The sequence below is a fragment of the Camelina sativa genome, chromosome 19, assembly GCF_030686135.1.
Source record: "Camelina sativa cultivar CO46 ecotype springtype chromosome 19, ASM3068613v1".
NCBI lineage: Eukaryota > Viridiplantae > Streptophyta > Magnoliopsida > Brassicales > Brassicaceae > Camelina > Camelina sativa.
In genome coordinates, this window is record NC_141898.1 from 10,127,638 (window position 1) to 10,145,599 (window position 17,962).

A 17,962-nucleotide genomic window follows, 5' to 3' on the forward strand; every position below is an offset into this window, starting at 1 on the left:
ATAAAATAATACACCAAAAACAGAAGCAATCCACGAAACAACACATCATCAAATAGACAAATCGTTAGTGTAGTGAGAATCTACGGAGATTATATAGAAAATTTAGTATAATCACTTTGATCTTTGAATTACATTTAAGTTTTAAATTATAGCAAATTAGAATATTTCAACTAAGAATTGTCTGAGAATCTGTGAATCCACCATATGCTAAGTTTGACTGACGTTTTGCTTACAAAGTTTTTTTCTTTTTGAAGAAGAAAGAAAAAAACTTAAGAAAACAGAGAAAACGTAGGATTGTAGAAGAAAAAGAAAACATACATGGGGGAGAAAGCAGAGATTGACAATAATATTGGAAGAAGAAGAGGAACGGCCAAAAGGAAAGACGGGGATTTTTTTTATTTACTAGTTCAATTGCTGTTTTAATTATTATTTAGTTCATTAGTATAATTAATATAAGGAAATGTAGATAAAAATAATATTTTGGATTAGACAAAATAGGGAAAAAGATCAGTTGTATTTAATGTGGGGCTGGTTTGAACCCAGTACAAATGACCGAAAATCAAACAAAAAAACCACTACACCAAAGGAACATTTAAAATTTGATGCCCCTAAAATACTTAAAATATTTGGCTCCTAAAACCCTTGCTTCATGCTTCACATCTGTAGGAAACCCGATCTGCATATCCTTGTCTTTGTCTTCGTCTGCAATTAGAATCTATCTTTATATATATATATATATATATATATATATACAGAGTTGTGACTTGTATTACAAGAAAAGGTTATAATGTAGTTGTGAATCATTTTATGAGACTAACCGAAAATTTGAGTAATGTAGCGAAGGCCTTTAAGAAGGCCTTTCACGGTCGCCATCTCCGGAGGAATGGTTTCCGGTTAGAACTTCAGATGCTGTAACTCTGTGAATGTGCCAAACCCTAACAAAGAACAAAATTTAACAGATTAGCAGAGATGTCTGTAAAAAACATTTAAAATTTTTTCCAACCAGACAGACAAAAACATCGAACGAGATCAGAGAGAGTTCAAACCTCGATGGTATTGATTTTCATGTTCGAAATAATTGTGAAAGGAACTGGAAAGAAAGAGAGAGAGAATGTGAAAGAGAGAAAGAATAGGTTTCAGAGAAATTCTTGGTTGAGAGAAGAAGAAGAAGAGGAGCACTATATTTTATTTAACAAAAAAAAAAAAAAAACCTTGTCAAGGCTATTATTTTTACTGTTTATATATATTTTAAGAACTAATTTTTCGTTGGTGGTAACAAAAAAAACAAAGAACTAGTCGAGGAGAGGATTTTACGGGCCGAGAGGAAGGAGACAAGACCACTCACTCACACAAAAGTTATTTGAATAATCGCATTTGACAAAACTTGTTAATAATAACAACATTGCATTTGTCAAGAAAACTATGTTGCATTCACCATTTTGAAACAGAAACTCATGGAAATACGAAAATAATCTAGGAAAATATAACTTTTAAAATTATTTGTTTGGAAACACGATACAAACACGACGAATACTTTTTTAATTTGGAAATTAATAATTAAATAATTTTAATCAACTATTTAATATTTATGTTTTGAATATTTGTTGTTTCGATATTTGTTTACATAAGTTTCCAAAATGTTTTCATTTCTTATTTTTTTTTTTAAAAATCGTTTTTCTTTTCCAAAATATTTTGCTTCCGCATATTCATTCCCATTTCCATACAACCTAGATTAAAACTATACGCTGAAAAGATAGTCGGTAGATTGCATAAAATTAAACTCACACTTGCTAAGATATCTTTATCAATCCAATCTGGAGCCTCTCCTTGACCCTCTTCTATTTTAAGTTGTCTACTTTGGTTGTTCCATATGTAATTATCTTACAATATTTCTCCAAATTGAAATTAATCTTCCAAATATATTGTCTCATTTTTATGTTAATTGTCTATATATAATACTCCAAAAGTTAATATATATTTTCATAAAGAAAACCATTTTCACCTATCTGATGTCCAATCATTAAATTATTAATATCACTATTATTACTTTGACATATGTGGCACTATATAATTGGCTGAATTATTCAGAAATTCCATTGAAATGTTTATAACTGATATATATTTTTACTAATTAAAACATTAGTAATTTTTTTTATTTTTTCTGATAGATGTACTGACAAATCTTTTTGAGATATTATAAAGTTGACTTAATTAATATATTGTTTTAAAAAAAAAACTGAAAACTTGAATGATATAATAGTCTAAAGGAAGTTATTTCATCTGTACTTTATTTAAAATTTATGAAGTTTAGATATGATGATATTTAATAGACTCATTAAAATTATAATGACGTGGTATATTACACTGGTACTTAATTATTCTTTTCCAAAAGTAATATATGAAAGCAATTGTAGTACTAATATCCATGTAATTATAAGAAGATAATATATGGCGTCATTTAATTATTCAAATTAATTGTTATTAATTCATCTTTACTTTCTTTCAATTTAAATGTTAGCTTTCATATATTAATAATTTATAAAAAAAAATTACTAATTCGGACTGTTAACTCTTCAATGTATTATATCAATAATATTATAGACCCAAAAAATAAGATTTTATATACGAATGTAAATGAATGTCCACATCAAAGCAGCGTCCAAATCTGTTAAATCAAATCACACTGTCTTCTCTCTTCTGGAATGGCCAAGGAGTATAAATTTATATACGATAAAAACATGTTACGTTCCTAATTAATTAGTTATAACTTATAACATTGTGACCGCGAGTTAAAATCTAGTTATATAGAAAAAGAGACATAATTTTTAAAAAATGTAAAGATAATATGATATTGTATATAACATAAAATACATATACCATGTATACATCTACGTTTAAGTTTTAAAAATGGCATTCATGAGACCACATCCTTTAACCACCGTAAATAAAGTATGTTTCCATATTCCATAGAAAGTAAAACTTCCTTAATCTCAAATATTCACCTTTTATTTATATTCTATGATATGATTCTCCCAGTCCGCATCTATATATATATTCTTATTAACTTCTCGAATTCTTTGACATTAGAAAGAAAAAAAACTAAGGCATAGGAATAGGATCTTTGAAAATAAAAAAAGAAGAATGTATCTGCTGCAAGTTTGCCTATGGGTTGCTTTTTTAATCATGGTCATTCTTCTTGCGGGAGGCTTCTTTCATATGATTGTTTACCAGAAAAAGTTGGAGTATCTGCAAGTTTGCATATGGGTTGTTCTTTTAATCGTGGTCATTCTTCTTGCAGGATGCCTTTTTTATATGATTGATCACCATGAGAAGTTGGATTATCTGCAAATTTGCCTCTGTGTTGCTCTTTTAATCGCTCTTTTAATCGTGGTCATTTTTCTTGCGGGATGCCTCTTTATATGAATGGTCACCGGGAGAAGTCAGAGTGTTTTTTACACAAATGTCAATCGCATTAAAACATTTAACTCATAAGTTTAACCACATGTTTCGAGAGCATCCTGGTACGGGCTTAATAGTTAATACTAACTAGGTAATATCCCGCGCATATGCGCGGGTTGTTGTATTACATATGTTAATTTATTTTAGATTATTTCATAATCATAAAATTATGAGAATTTTCTGAGAAATTGTTTTAAATAAAATTTTTTAAAATGGTATTTCTAATACTGGTATTGAAAAAAATGTATTTTTGAAATTCTTATTAAAAATACATATATAACAAACAAATTTCCTAAATGTCAATAATACACTTTATTTATTCAAATCATAAAAATTTACTATGATATTCAAAATTTACCTAAAACATTTAATAATCAAATTGCAAAATTATTTTTTAAGTATCAATTAAATATATTTACTATAAAATTATATGAAATACAATTAAAAATCCCAAATATTAAGGCTTTTTGCTTAGTAACTATTGCTTTTTCCATTATCCAATATAATAATATTCATATAAAACGTAGAATAATTTTTTTTTTGATAAACTAATATGAGGATTTTAATTTACCATTGTATATTTTAAAAGGCTATTTTATGTAATGTAATCTCCATATTCAAAAATCGTTTTTTAAAAGAAAAAAAAAGACATAATGGTATATACACGTAGTATTAGTATATGACTATATGTGGTTGATCATCTTGAATAGTATCAACTGATCATTACAAAATTTGTACTACTATTTAATTTAACATACAGTCGCATTAAATAAACACCAAAGTTTGAATCAATAATTGCATTTGTAAGCAGGGCCGGCCCGAAGGTCTACGACGCCTAAAGCAGAACCGGAAAATGATGCCCTTAATCCCAATTAATTTTTTCTTAATCCCAACTAATTTTTTTCTAAACTTTAAAAATGAAATTTCAGTATAAAATAATACACCAAAAACAGAAGCAATCCACGAAACAACACATCATCAAATAGACAAATCGTTAGTGTAGTGAGAATCTACGGAGATTATATAGAAAATTTAGTATAATCACTTTGATCTTTGAATTACATTTAAGTTTTAAATTATAGCAAATTAGAATATTTCAACTAAGAATTGTCTGAGAATCTGTGAATCCACCATATGCTAAGTTTGACTGACGTTTTGCTTACAAAGTTTTTTTCTTTTTGAAGAAGAAAGAAAAAAACTTAAGAAAACAGAGAAAACGTAGGATTGTAGAAGAAAAAGAAAACATACATGGGGGAGAAAGCAGAGATTGACAATAATATTGGAAGAAGAAGAGGAACGGCCAAAAGGAAAGACGGGGATTTTTTTTATTTACTAGTTCAATTGCTGTTTTAATTATTATTTAGTTCATTAGTATAATTAATATAAGGAAATGTAGATAAAAATAATATTTTGGATTAGACAAAATAGGGAAAAAGATCAGTTGTATTTAATGTGGGGCTGGTTTGAACCCAGTACAAATGACCGAAAATCAAACAAAAAAACCACTACACCAAAGGAACATTTAAAATTTGATGCCCCTAAAATACTTAAAATATTTGGCTCCTAAAACCCTTGCTTCATGAGCTTTAGGTCACTGTCGGTACTGTTTGTAATGATTGACACAACACACATACATCAACTTTTAAGGTAGTCTAAAAATAATTTGTGTGAATTGGTGTTTCGCTACTACTCATTTTTAATTAATTTATTTCCTGAATATTTTTAAGTTTAATTTCTTTCCTCTCTCTTATATAGTATTGGTTTTTGTTCTTGTTCGATAATTAGCGAAACAATATCTGTACATACTTAGTATTATTATTACAACATTACTCTATAGAGTATTATTATTACAACATTACTCTAGAGAGTATTATTATTACAACATTACTCTAGAGAGTATTATTATTTTACTCTTATCGTTTTCCACCCCAATCATATAGTAGCAAACACCAATTCACTATTATGGACGATCCCAAGACTCTTCCTTACAACAATAAACATAAGAGTAAAACAAACTATTCACAACAATCCCAAGACTGTAGAGTAATAATTAAATTCACAACTTGATACCCTATTCATTGTACACAAAATAGAGATAATATCAAAAACAATATAATCGCTATTTTAATTTAGTTACATTATATATTTGAATTTCTCGTCTTCCAAAAAAAATATACAATCTCTATTTTAATCATCAAGCAAAAACCAATTCACAACAATCCCTCACTATACTGACTTTTCCTCCACACCACAAAAAATCCTGAATATTTTATTTTTATTTCCTCTCTCTCTCTATATATACACTACTTTGTTCTTACACAGTTACAAATGTATATTCCCTTTTTTCTTTTTTTGGGATAAATTCTTATAATTGCATGATCCTCACACATTTGACCGTTAATGTGAAGATATAATCTGATATGTTTTAAGAACTTAATTTTAGGATTCTTTTTATTTATTTTCTGGGTGGTGATTTTAACGTAACTAAATATATTCATGTCTTTAACGATTTACTAATAATTGTTTTTCTATTTTTTTTGCGATCCCTTAAAAAGTATTGAAACATTTGGAACAGAGGTCACGTTCCTTTGTTGCTCTGTAAACCTACAGCTACAAGCTGCAATTGAGGAGAGAAAATATAATCCCAACGATGTAATGATGAGATTCTCTTTATCTCGTACTACTACTGTATTTTCTTTCTTTTTCTCTAAAATATTAATATCTTCTTATTTACAAACTACAACTAAAAAGCTAAGGTCGTCGCCACGTACGCACAGCTTCATGTATGAAAATGTCAAATAGGCTAATATGCCACAAAGTCACACTTATCACTTCTCTCATTCTTTATATACAATAAGAACAAATTAAACACATCCACGCACATATGCGCCATGCCATGCATTCGAGATTTACGTCCAAATTTGATTTTTTAGAGTTTGGTTGTTGTCGTTAATAATTTGATAAACCAAAAGTCTTAAGCATTAATTAAAAAGAAAAACTTTACATTTGAAAGTAAAAAAGATAATATGAAGAAATTTAAAAGCTGTTTTTGGCTTTATCTCAGACCCCCTCTCAGTGCGACAAGAGCGGCGTTAGAACTCCGTACATGTTTTCTCTCATTTTCTTACATATACGCGTTACGAGATCAATGACCTTTTTACCCTTTTGTTTTTTGGAGCAGTGAAGCTAAAATGAATGAATGTTTATCACATTATCGATCGAGTTCCTTGTTGTATGATATATGCTATTATCTTTTTTCTTCTTTATAAATTAATAGAAATATAACATTGGTAATATTTAAGAACTGTTTCTACTATGTGAGTTTTTTCTGTTCCTGAACTAATTCACCTTTTAAAGCTTACTCTTTCCTAAATTAATCCAATTATTAGTATTTATTTTCATGATAGTTAATTATCCATCTGCTCTAATCACATATATTTATGTACGTAAGCATGTCAATTAGGACCAAAGCTTGCGGGCTGGCCCGATCCGACCTGAAAATATCGGGTCTGGGCTTAAATATATATGTCCAAAAAGAATCAAGTCTTTCTGGCTATAGAGTTTTTCGGGCCAACCCAAAGAACTTTTGAACAAATATATTTATATTTTTTCGTTAATATATTTATTTGATTGAAATATTTGTTTAATGATTTATTGTAAATAAAGTTTAAAACTCTAATTCTAGTTTTCATATTTACTTAATAATCTTATTTAATACTTTTAAAATTTTAATCTATGATATTTTATATGAATTATATTTTGTTTTATTTGATTAAAGTGTAAAATTTTATTTAGTTTTATTTTTTTTTTCTTTTAAGTTAAGTTGATTTTAGTGAATATAGATGAGTTATTAAAATTTTGAGTGATTTGTTTTACAGTGCACCTTTAAATATTATTTTTTAAAACTTATGAGTTTAAATTTTTGATCTATTATATAAAGCCGGGAAAGCTCGAAAAGCCTGTAGTCCTGTTAAGGCCGGACCTAGACTTTAAAATATAGGCACAAAAATATTTCGGGCCGGACTGGACCAGACTCAAACATATGCGGGCTTTACGGGTTTCGAACTAGACCGGGCCAGGCCAGCTCTATTAACACCCCTAGCCCTATATGTATGTAACATATCCAAATTCTATAGACAAACCAATTTATGTATGTATCAATTATTACAAAATTTGTACTAGCTACTATTTAACTTAACATACAGTTGCATTAAATAAATCAACACCAAAGTTGTAATCATTAATTGCATTTGTAAGGATTGACACAACACACATACATGAAACTTTTAAGGTAGTCTACAAATATTTTAGTGTGTTACTACTCATGTTGTGTGTCTTGTTATTAGTAGGTTTATCATATAAAACAATATATGCTTAAAAAAGAAAAAGAAAAAGAAAAAAAAATCCACGAGAAAACATACATTACCACGACATTTTTAAGTGGTCCATATGTAAAATGTACAATCTCAGAACCTCTCTCGGTGCAACCGGCGGACGACTTCGGACCCTTTTTATGTCATGTTTTGGCAATACCTTTTTTACCCCTATCGTTTTGTTTTCAGCATTAAAGCCTAGACTATTACTCTTACTCTCTCGTTCACTAGCTCATATAAACCCAAAAAAAACACACACACCTTTTCTTTTGTTGTTCATATCTCTCTCGGTCACCTTTATTTGTTGTTGTTCTTCTCTCTTTTCACACCGACCATGATGATGAAGGTTAGTAGTGGGTTCTCTATTACTTTGTGTGTGTGTTTTTTAGTTAAAATGTATCACATGTAAACACAAATCTTGGTGAGATTATATGTTCCGACTTTTTTTTGTTTTCTCTCCAAGATATGAACTTTTCTTTGGTATAAAACTTTGATTTTTTTTTTTGTTTTTGTTTGGTTATTTACTAAAAACCGTTGGAAAAGAAGAATACAAAAACCATAGTTTTTGTTTTGTTTTTGGTTGAGGCTTGGAAAAACTTATCTTTTTTCCTTTTTGAAGGTTTTTTTTTTACTGAAATCGATTACTTTCTTAGTGAAAAGGAAGACTTTTTTGAAACTTATTTTAAAAATCCATGAAATTTGTTTGTTGTTGATTTTTTATGTACAATCCTTTTTAAGTGGTCTTATGCCATGTTGTGATCAATATACCTTTTTATACCCCTCTCGTTCACTATCTACTTTCTCATATAAACCCAAAAACAAAACACACACATTTACTTTTGTTGTTCAAGTCACCTTTTTTTTTTGTTGTTGTTCGTCTCTCTTTTCACACCATGATGATGAAGGTATAAAAACTTTGATCTTTCTTGTTTTTTTGTTTGCTTATTTACTAAAATCCATAGTTTTTGTTTTGTTTTTGGTTGAGACTTGGAAAAACGTATCTTTTTTTCTTTTTGAAGGTTTTTTTAGTGAAATCGATTACTTTCTTAGTGAAAAGGAAGACTTTTTTCAAACTTATTTAAAAAATCCATGAACTTTTTGCTGTTGTTGATTTTTTTATAGCAAAAACGATTACTTTCTTAGTGGAAATCCATGTTTCTTAACCAAAAAATCTGACTATTTTTTTTTGTCTTTCTTTCTTTCTTTCTTTCTTTCAGCGGATTCTCTACTGTGGACGACAAGCATTAACGCGTACTAAGGTAAGTAATTTTTAATCTAAACTGAATGATCAAAAAATTGTTTAGTAATTGGGCTTCGGTCCAGTAGATTTTAGATTTTAATGTTGCTTTTTTTGAAGGTTTGGCAAAGCCCAAGAGGGCTCACTCTCTTTCCACCGCCGGTCCTCGGAGCGACCAGAGGAGCGGATCATCGTCGGCTATCTTCAGAGAGCAGAAGAAGAGGAGCGTGCATTCAGAGTTTCTCCATTTCACCGGTAAGCTTTAAAGTTGTTGTTTTTTTTGGTGTTGTTGTTTGTTGAATTGCTTTAGACACATATAGATCCAGAGTTCTCACCTTCGTTTTCTTTACTTCTTTCTTTCTGCAGACTCAAATGACAGACAGTAGAAGAAGAATGTCTTACTACCCCTCTGATGAAGAAGACGACAAGGATTACCTACTCTTCAAGAATCTGCTGGACGTTCCTTGTGAGTTTCTGGCAAAGGAAACTAAGAGCTTTATGGATCTCATCAGCTGTGATCCAAGTCTGCTTGAGGAGGAGGGCTCAGTGTCGAAGATCATCAATTGTGTGGTAGTACCTACTCTACTAATGGAGTCTGAAGATGAGGAATTGTTTGAGACTGACTACAGAAGATTTATTAGCTGGGAAACAGATTCAGAGAGCAGAAGAAAAGCCTACAATCTCTTTGAACAAATCTTCACAAGCTGTGAAAAGGCTAGAGTGATTTCCTTGAAAGAGGTGGTTAACCTGCTTGATTCAAGGGATTGGATGGAAGTAGAAGCTGGAGTTAAGCTTGCTGCAAGTATGGTAAGGTGTTCTAGTGTGGTGCTCGTGGATGCCAAAGGTTTCACAATGATGTGGATCTTACCTCTCTTGCATAGGGATGATTCTCCAATGGTGGTGAAGACATCGGCATTGTGCTTTCTAGCCTCTGCTGCCCATCAAGGGCGTGTCACTACATCTTGGAGAGGAGGCATCGTATCTGCATCATTTAAACTGCTCAATGATCAATCTATGGGAGTCCAATCATATGCCTGCATATGTCTGGAGGAATTGTTCAAGGATAATGATTGCAGCAGCGGTCATGGTGAAGCTTTGGTCAATTTGTATGTGGCTTTTCGAAAATCCCAGTATAATCCATATATACTGAGATCCATCTACCAGATTCTGTTGTTTTGTGGAATCAGCGATGAAGAGAGATTGATTCATCTTCTGGATATGTTTGAAGATCTGGTTTCATGTCCCATCACTGAGGAGCACGGCTTCCATGTGCTCAGGGAGGTTATACAGAAACTGGACTACGAGGTGATTGCACCTTACATGAAAAAAGTTTGGATGGTGCTGTTAACCGCCTACGCAGACCAAACTCCAGTCGAGTTTCAGAAAGATACAGTGATCTCGATGTCTCGTTTCTTGGCCTTCCACGGAACTGATCGACTTGAGGACTCTGTCAATTCCGTTCGTCCTGGTGCCTTCATTGATTTTCTGATGGAAAGCTGGGCTCGTAGTCTGAAGCTGATCACTGAGACCAACGAGATCATACTAACCACAGCTGCTTCCACGAGACTGATTTTTCAATCTCAAGCTCTTCTGGATCGATCAACAGATGAGCTCTGTGGGGAGATGCTGGATAGTATACTCCAACTTGTGTCAAACAATGAACAAGAACTCTCACAGAGATTCGCTGCTGCCAAGAGAAGAATGGATCCTCTCACAGACATTAAAGATCCGTTGCACTACTTGTGTAATTCTTTGTCGACGGTTTCTCCTGCCAGGTACAAAGAGATTATTGACAAGTACCTCTGTCAAGACAAGCGCGCATACTTGAGCAAGCTGTGTGCTCGGTACAACTGTGAATTTTTCAAAGTAAGTTGTGTCTCTACTACTTACATATTTTGCCATACTCTTCTGGATTGTTTTTGATTCAGGAACAATATTATGAGAATTGACAATTTTTTTTGGCAGGAGGAAGGGGTCAATGGAGATGGGGAGACAACAGAGCAACTCTGAAGCAAAGATGCTCCAGTTATGCGCTTTTTTTTTTCCTTATAACCTCGACTCTCTTTTATTTACTGGGGTTGCACTATTTTGTCATTAAAGTAGACGAGAAAACTTGACTCTCTTTTCTTTAATGGGGTTGCACTATTTTGTCGTTGAAGTAGAGAAAACTTGATCTCTTTTGTTTATGAGGTTGCACTATTTTGTCCCTGATTAAAGTAGAGAAAACTTGATCTCTTTTGTTTTAATTAGGTTGCACTACTTGGTACTTGCAAGTGCATATCACTTTTGTTCTGCAGAATTTCGACTGCTAATCAATATTCCAAAAGCTATTTGTAGATCTTTACGTTTCTTGACAATGTATGAGATTCCCGTTTGCATTTCTTCTATACTAAAGAGCTGATGGCATCTTTGCATTTCTGCTATTGTGATTAAAATGCCGTGATGCTGTACAAATGCATATAGAAGTTGAGAGAAGGCTACACGAGCAACTTGAGATATCATATACTGTACTGTAGTATACTCTGTGGATTCACTCTAATCAGGCAGCAATAAGTGTTGAGTTATAACAACATTAATTGTCTGGAATTTTTGTTCCTATATTTGTCGCAACAAGACCAATCAAGACAGTCTGATTCATTTATCTTCCATGGAAAAAGATACGACAAGCTCTTATAAATTGTTTGTTTGTTCATTTATCTTCGAATAGGGAGAATTTACAAACATGTAGAAACACATTAATCAGTGAAAATCATAAGCCTAAAGCAGCAATAGAGGCTAGAAGAACTATATAGAAACAGAGAGAAGAACTAAGCATTTAGCTTAAAAAAAAAAGTTGAAACTGAGCCAGGTATAGCTATAGCGACATTTGCAGCTCAGGATAGAGGCTCAAGGAAAGTACCCTGTAATCAATTCTGGAGAAAGCAAAAAAGACTCTTTGAAGACAGAACCTAGGTGCAGCTGGAATTGAAGCAACAAAAGCTCAACTCTCGAAAATTAGTATCTAAAGTGTCATCAGAAGTTTCCTAAAACCAAAAGACCTGCATAATCTACGCCATCGACAGATGCAAACAACTTATCAACCCAACTCCTCCCTCTCTGGACAGTTGCCTAACCTCAAGTGCAGAAACCTAGAGAGCTCCAAAGATGCTGGAGGAACATATTGGGATTAAGAACATGTATGTTATACACGAAATGATATGTAATGCAGGTCTGCATGGTGCAGTACTCGCTCGCTGGTACATTCAGGAAAAAAAATTACGGATTTCCAACTCTAATCAATAAATGGCAATGTAGATGGAACTCTTTACTAATGTGTACTAGAGAGTAACAACAGTTTCGGGTTAACAAATCATCTCAAGATCAAGCATTCAAAGGCCGTTTTGCTCTCTCACTTGCATTCTCGACACAAAACTCACTCCTTATCTCTTCCGTCTTCATGGCATAACCAAACTTTTACTGGAACCGAATCAAAACTGGCAGGATGCTGGTTGTTGACAAGTATATGGAGTTTGACATCTGTAAAGGTGACAATTCTTTCAAGATATCTTCACTTCTTAAACCATCCTTCTTACAATTTTAACAACTCATTGGCTACGCCTCTATCAAATTCCGCAGAACGCTTTGTTTCTGAGCTGTGCTACTCTCCTTGATTGTGCTAAAAAAAAAAGGGTCCTGAAAACAATATCCAGTTGCAGGCGTTTGAATATATCCACAGATCTCCAGATTCTCTTCCTTTGGTTTACGTTCAACACATAACTGACCCTCTCTGAATCTTCTTCTTCTTCAAAAATCTGAATTTAGTAGTAGCTTCGAATAGGACTACTACAAGTTGACCTTTGAGATAATGATGTCACAGAACTTGAAGTGGTACACGGAAAAGGACTGGTTTTGGTTGAGCAGGTGCATCTGCAATATCAGTCAGGGACCGAGTGGTTCCAGAAGATGCAACCACAGAAAAGAAAACGCAATCAGCTTAATCACAATGTTCTGAGTAGAGAGAGACCCAAAATGATCAGGCTGAAAGCTCCAAAACACATCTACCTACCTACAACTATAAACCAAATGCAACCAAGTTTTGAGTATCGACCAGAATTATCAGACTTGTTTTAATCATCATAGGAACCAAGTTATAATGACTCCTAAATTCATCAGTTTCTTCTACCTAGCTCAATGTAGTTTTTCCAGCTTTTTTCCCCAACAGCAGCCAAAGACGTAACAATTTTTTCAAAATCAAGCCATAAACTAAAAGACCCATTTCAAAAGAGAAACCCCAAAGCTCAAAAATGTGAAGTACCCGATGAATTGTTGATCTCATCTCTATGTTACATAATCAAAGTCCAAGCTCCTGGACCAGAGTCTGAGACAGTCAGTCGCGTCTCCACGACTGATTCATCAAATCCAATCGGGGATCCGATGCAACCCAATTGATGCGAAAACGATTGAGAATCCATGAGAAGGATGAAGGAATTAGGGATTTTGAGGATCCAGAGAGAGAGAGAGTCTTCTTCAAAGAGAAATGGAAATGGTCATGGTCGTTGTTCAACGAGAGATCGATCGTTTTCGGCGTTGATTTTAACGTGATAGTAACGACGTCGTATTAACCTGACTTAGTGATTATGTACGCTCACTCATGTTATCCTAATTTACTTTACTAAACTCTTACTTCCTCCTTTTCAAAATATAAGATATTTTAGCCAAAGCACGCATAATAAGAAATGTTTACTTTTAATAAGACTGCATAAAATAAATAATAAAAAAATATAAAAGTAGTCTAAAAGTTGCCTCAAAAATTGAAAATATTTTATATTATAAAACAAACAAAAACCTCTAAAACATCCTATATTATGAAACAGAGGGAGTATTATAGATATCTGTTTCTTGTCTTTTGTGTAGTGTATGTTCAGGAACAATTTAAAAGGAGTGTGTTGATTATCTGTGGCAATGGTGATTTGTGTCAAATTAAATAATCGCATGGGCTGGCTGCAGCCTCTATCATTTTAATTTAAACAAACGTTTCTTGTTTTTTTTTTCTGTTCTCTTCTATCAGCCAAATGAATCAAATTTTGTCTTATCAATATCATAAACACTATGACTATGTCACGTGATTGATATATCAAAAATTCAGTTATTCACATACGTATATACCACATTAACACTTACATCAAGAATCAATTAACTAACGAACCTTACAATTAACATTTACATCAATATTAGATTAAGACTCGTGCTAAAGCACGGGTTAAAATTAATTTTAATTATATTGTAATTTTTATATAAAATATAATATATATGATTGTTTTTAATTTTTTTTAGATAAAACATTATGCAATAAAACCATATTCTAAATATGATGGTTTGAAAAAAAAACATCTGTTTTGTAAGTTTTATATTGTTAATGATTCTAGATAAGTACTCGTGCTATATTACTGGTTAAATTTTATTTTATACAAAATTTTGTATATTTTATATTTTAAAATAAAATATTAATATGTTGTATTAGTTTATGTATGTGAAGTTATTTCAACAATATATATTCTACATCATGACTTGAATGTTATTATAAAAAATAATTTTGTAAATTTGGCTTTTAAAAAGCGAGTTATTATATAATGAGTTATACTTTTTGTTTTAATATACTTGGTTTCTTGAAATTCTTTCATATTATAGTGACATATTATTGACATTGCTATACCAAATCAATTTAGAGTGTTTTTAGTTTCTAACTTTTATATCAAGTTTTAATATTTTAATTTTTTTTTCAAAATAAATTATTTAAAGTTTATTGTATTATATAAAGTTATAAAATTCAACAAAAAATATTTTTAAATATTCCAATTTTGACCCGTTACTCAGTAATTTTTTTAATTCAATAGATATTATTTTTAAAGAATAATATTACTAAAGCTTGAATATTTTATAGATTGAACAATTTATATTTGTTTTTAAAAATTCAACTTATGTATATCCAAAAATACAACTATTTTTTAATTATAATAAATAATATGATAATTTATTTGTTTCAAAAAATAGATTCATATATGAAATTGAGGGGTGAAATATAATGATAATTAACTAATTAATATGTTAAGTTAGATATCAAAAGATTTTATTTGATAATTTAATAAAGGAAATTAATATGGTAAGTTATATGATATCAAATGATTTTTTAGAATATTCTCTTTAATATTTTTGGAAACAACTTGCTATACTAATAAAATCTTCCGAAAATAAATTAATGTTGCACCCACTATTTAACTTGTAACCAGTTAATCTATCAATTAATTTATAACCTATTTGTTACCAACTTATTAAAATTATATAGTCAATGTTGTGTACTCCCGTTTTATTATAAAGGGGATTATTATTATTATTATTTTAATCACAAATCAAATTATCATTTATATGCTTCTGAATTTCTGATTTTTATCACGATATATATATAAAAATCAATTTAAAATATAAACCCGAGTTAACCGAAATTTATCTGAAATTTCATAAACTAACCGAAATAGTCTCTCAATAACCGAACAATTTTGGTTCTTTTTAAATTTTGGTTTGAAACTCAAAACCGAAATTAACCAGAGAAACCAAACTTTATATCGGTTAGTTTCGGCAATGTTTTCAAAAAAAAAACCAAACCGACATTACCGGTCAAATCGAAGTCCCATAGCTAGATTTTATTATGTTTTGTCAGATGACATACTAAAAATAATTCGTTCAAATTTACTAGAAACAATATAAAAATATTATGTTTGTGTAACACAAATTGTGTTTTTGAACCACTGAAAGAAAACTAAAACACTACATACGGTTTTTCTATGATCTATTTTTCTGTAAACCGACCAATAAACCAAAACCTGGTCTTAAACGAGAGATGTCCACCCCCTAAAATAAACCACATAACCCATGGCTTTGTAGTTTGTTATTCTTGATGCAAGATGTCTTGCAAGAGAAACTATACAATGTGATCATGGTGGCATACTGGCATGGTCTTAAGTATATGAAAGCGATACATCCAACAAATTTTGACAACCTTCCGCATCTTCACCCCCATGCAGTATGCCACCTTACGATTACGATACGTCATGTATCTATGATCTATCTCGCGATTTCTTGGGTCCAAAATCTTTTCGTGATGCCAAATTAAATTTGAGTGATTTCTCTAGTACTGGAGTCTGAAGGAGAGTGGAGACATAAACACGCTTGTCGATATATTATAAGGGTAAGGGATCATCATCACATTTCAAAGTACCAAATTAAATACTGTAGAAAATAACTCCAAGTCAAAGCCCTATATACTGTATATAAGTGTAGATGTTGGGTTTTGTCAACCTCTACAGCCCCTCAAGCTTAAACCTTTGCCAACAAGAACAACAAAAGAGCACAGCAAAACAGAGCAAACAATATCCTTGAGAAGAAGAAATCAAAACAGAGCAAGAGAAAGAGAAGAAAGAGCACACAGAGAAATGTTAACCCGGTTCGTGGTGTTAACTAACCACTACATCCGGTCGGAATCAACAGATTCCCAAACTCCACTATAATCAGAGACAAGTTTACAGAGATAACTCAAGTGACATCTATGGATCTTAACAACCAAAGACTCACTAACAACACTCTGTAACACTTAAGAAAACTCTCCCCAAGATTACACTCTCACAAGTTTTCTCTCTACCAGATTATAGCTCTCTCTCTTTACATTGTGCCTCTCTCCCTTCTTACGGCCGCTTGGCTTGGCGACACACTTTTCCTTGTGTCTTCTTGTCTCTTTATATGAGAGACAAACCCCAGAAACCCTAGTGCTTCTACAACACACTCCTCTACAAGGAGACAAATTGTCCTTCTTGGCCAGCTAACCAAATGCTCCTCTTTGTGGTCCCAAAAGTAACTCAACCCATCTTTACTTTGACTATAGTTAAAACCGTAGTTACCTTTGATGCTTGAGAAACAAGTTCTCATCTTTACAATCTCCACCTGAGAACATGTTGATCAACTAGCCTGCACTTAGCTTCAAGAGAGAGAGAGTACCTTCTTCTTAGCAGTTTAAGACACCATAAACCTGCTGGATCCTTCATGTATTTAACTTATGTTCAATACGTCCGTTGTGACGGTTCACACCGCTATACGAACCTGAGCCATCAACACATCTGCAGATCATCAGAGTTGTGAAAACCAACTTCTTACACACCTGTATTGAGCTCAACTCTTTTATGATCCCTTCTCTGATGCATTCAACACTTGAATACTTGATGTCACTGCTCAGAATAATCCATTAACAAGTCAAGAACAACTCCAGCTTGTTAATCTCAACAGAAAACTCCATAAGCTTCACCACTTATGAAACGTTCAATCACACATTCTCCATATGACTTCTGTTGACGCCATAAACATGTTAGTGACTGAAACACCAACTATCCTTCTGTAAAACTTGATCCCCTTGCTATAGCCTTTAGGATTTACTCATGCGCATTGAGATCAAAATCCTTTGAATTCACTTGAATCAAATGCCGAAACCTGAATCTTATTTGCTTCATTATCTGAAAACCTTTTAATTCAACCTTGCAGACAATCTCATCAGCTTGTTAAGAATCCTTAAACCTGAGATTACCTTTACAACAACCTGTTTCAACAAACCAGAACTTGAACATAACCTTGTCCAATCCTTCTGTTCAAAAACAGACCCATCACCAGTAGATTTCAAACACTACAGGTAACCTTTAAATCTGTTTCATATCACCAAACCTTGTGATAACCCTGAGACAATCCTTATAGCAACTTTATCATCAATTCTAGAATCATGATGCCCTTCCTGTTGTAGTACAGACCTGCAAACCCAACGGATCTCCACCAAAATACTTGAACCTTGCACCATTCGATATCTAGACTTAAACCAAAG

The 17,962-nt window shown here is 32.0% G+C and overlaps 1 protein-coding gene and 2 long non-coding RNA genes across 5 annotated transcripts; 1 reads left to right on the top strand and 2 right to left on the bottom strand.

Annotated features, from left to right (window-relative positions):
• Positions 1–461: 461 nt before the first annotated feature.
• On the bottom strand, positions 462–1,900 carry LOC147920382 (uncharacterized). Of its 2 annotated transcripts, none has more exons than XR_015591808.1 (3): positions 1,786–1,900; positions 819–935; positions 462–702 (listed from the first exon to the last, which is right to left on the bottom strand). It is a non-coding gene; the product is annotated as an uncharacterized LOC147920382 (long non-coding RNA). The 2 variants fall into 2 exon arrangements; XR_015591807.1 differs by lacking the exon at positions 1,786–1,900 and adding an exon at positions 1,047–1,213.
• Positions 1,901–9,150: 7,250 nt separating this feature from the next.
• Positions 9,151–11,315, top strand: LOC104767677 (uncharacterized). 2 transcript variants are annotated; one of them, XR_015591574.1, is made up of 4 exons: positions 9,151–9,324; positions 9,436–10,374; positions 10,463–10,935; positions 11,035–11,315. XR_015591574.1 is itself a non-coding variant. In XM_010491667.3 (3 exons), the coding sequence occupies exons 1-3, from the start codon at positions 9,172–9,174 to the stop codon at positions 11,077–11,079; spliced, it is 1,698 nt and encodes a 565-aa protein (XP_010489969.2). In that variant the 5' UTR covers positions 9,151–9,171; the 3' UTR covers positions 11,080–11,315. The 2 variants fall into 2 exon arrangements, 1 of the variants encoding a protein (XP_010489969.2); XM_010491667.3 differs by having other exon boundaries at positions 9,436–10,935.
• An 899-nt stretch (positions 11,316–12,214) lies between these two features.
• Positions 12,215–13,651, bottom strand: LOC104765929 (uncharacterized). Its single transcript, XR_763939.3, has 2 exons — positions 13,364–13,651; positions 12,215–12,975 (listed from the first exon to the last, which is right to left on the bottom strand). It is a non-coding gene; the product is annotated as an uncharacterized LOC104765929 (long non-coding RNA).
• Positions 13,652–17,962: the final 4,311 nt, after the last annotated feature.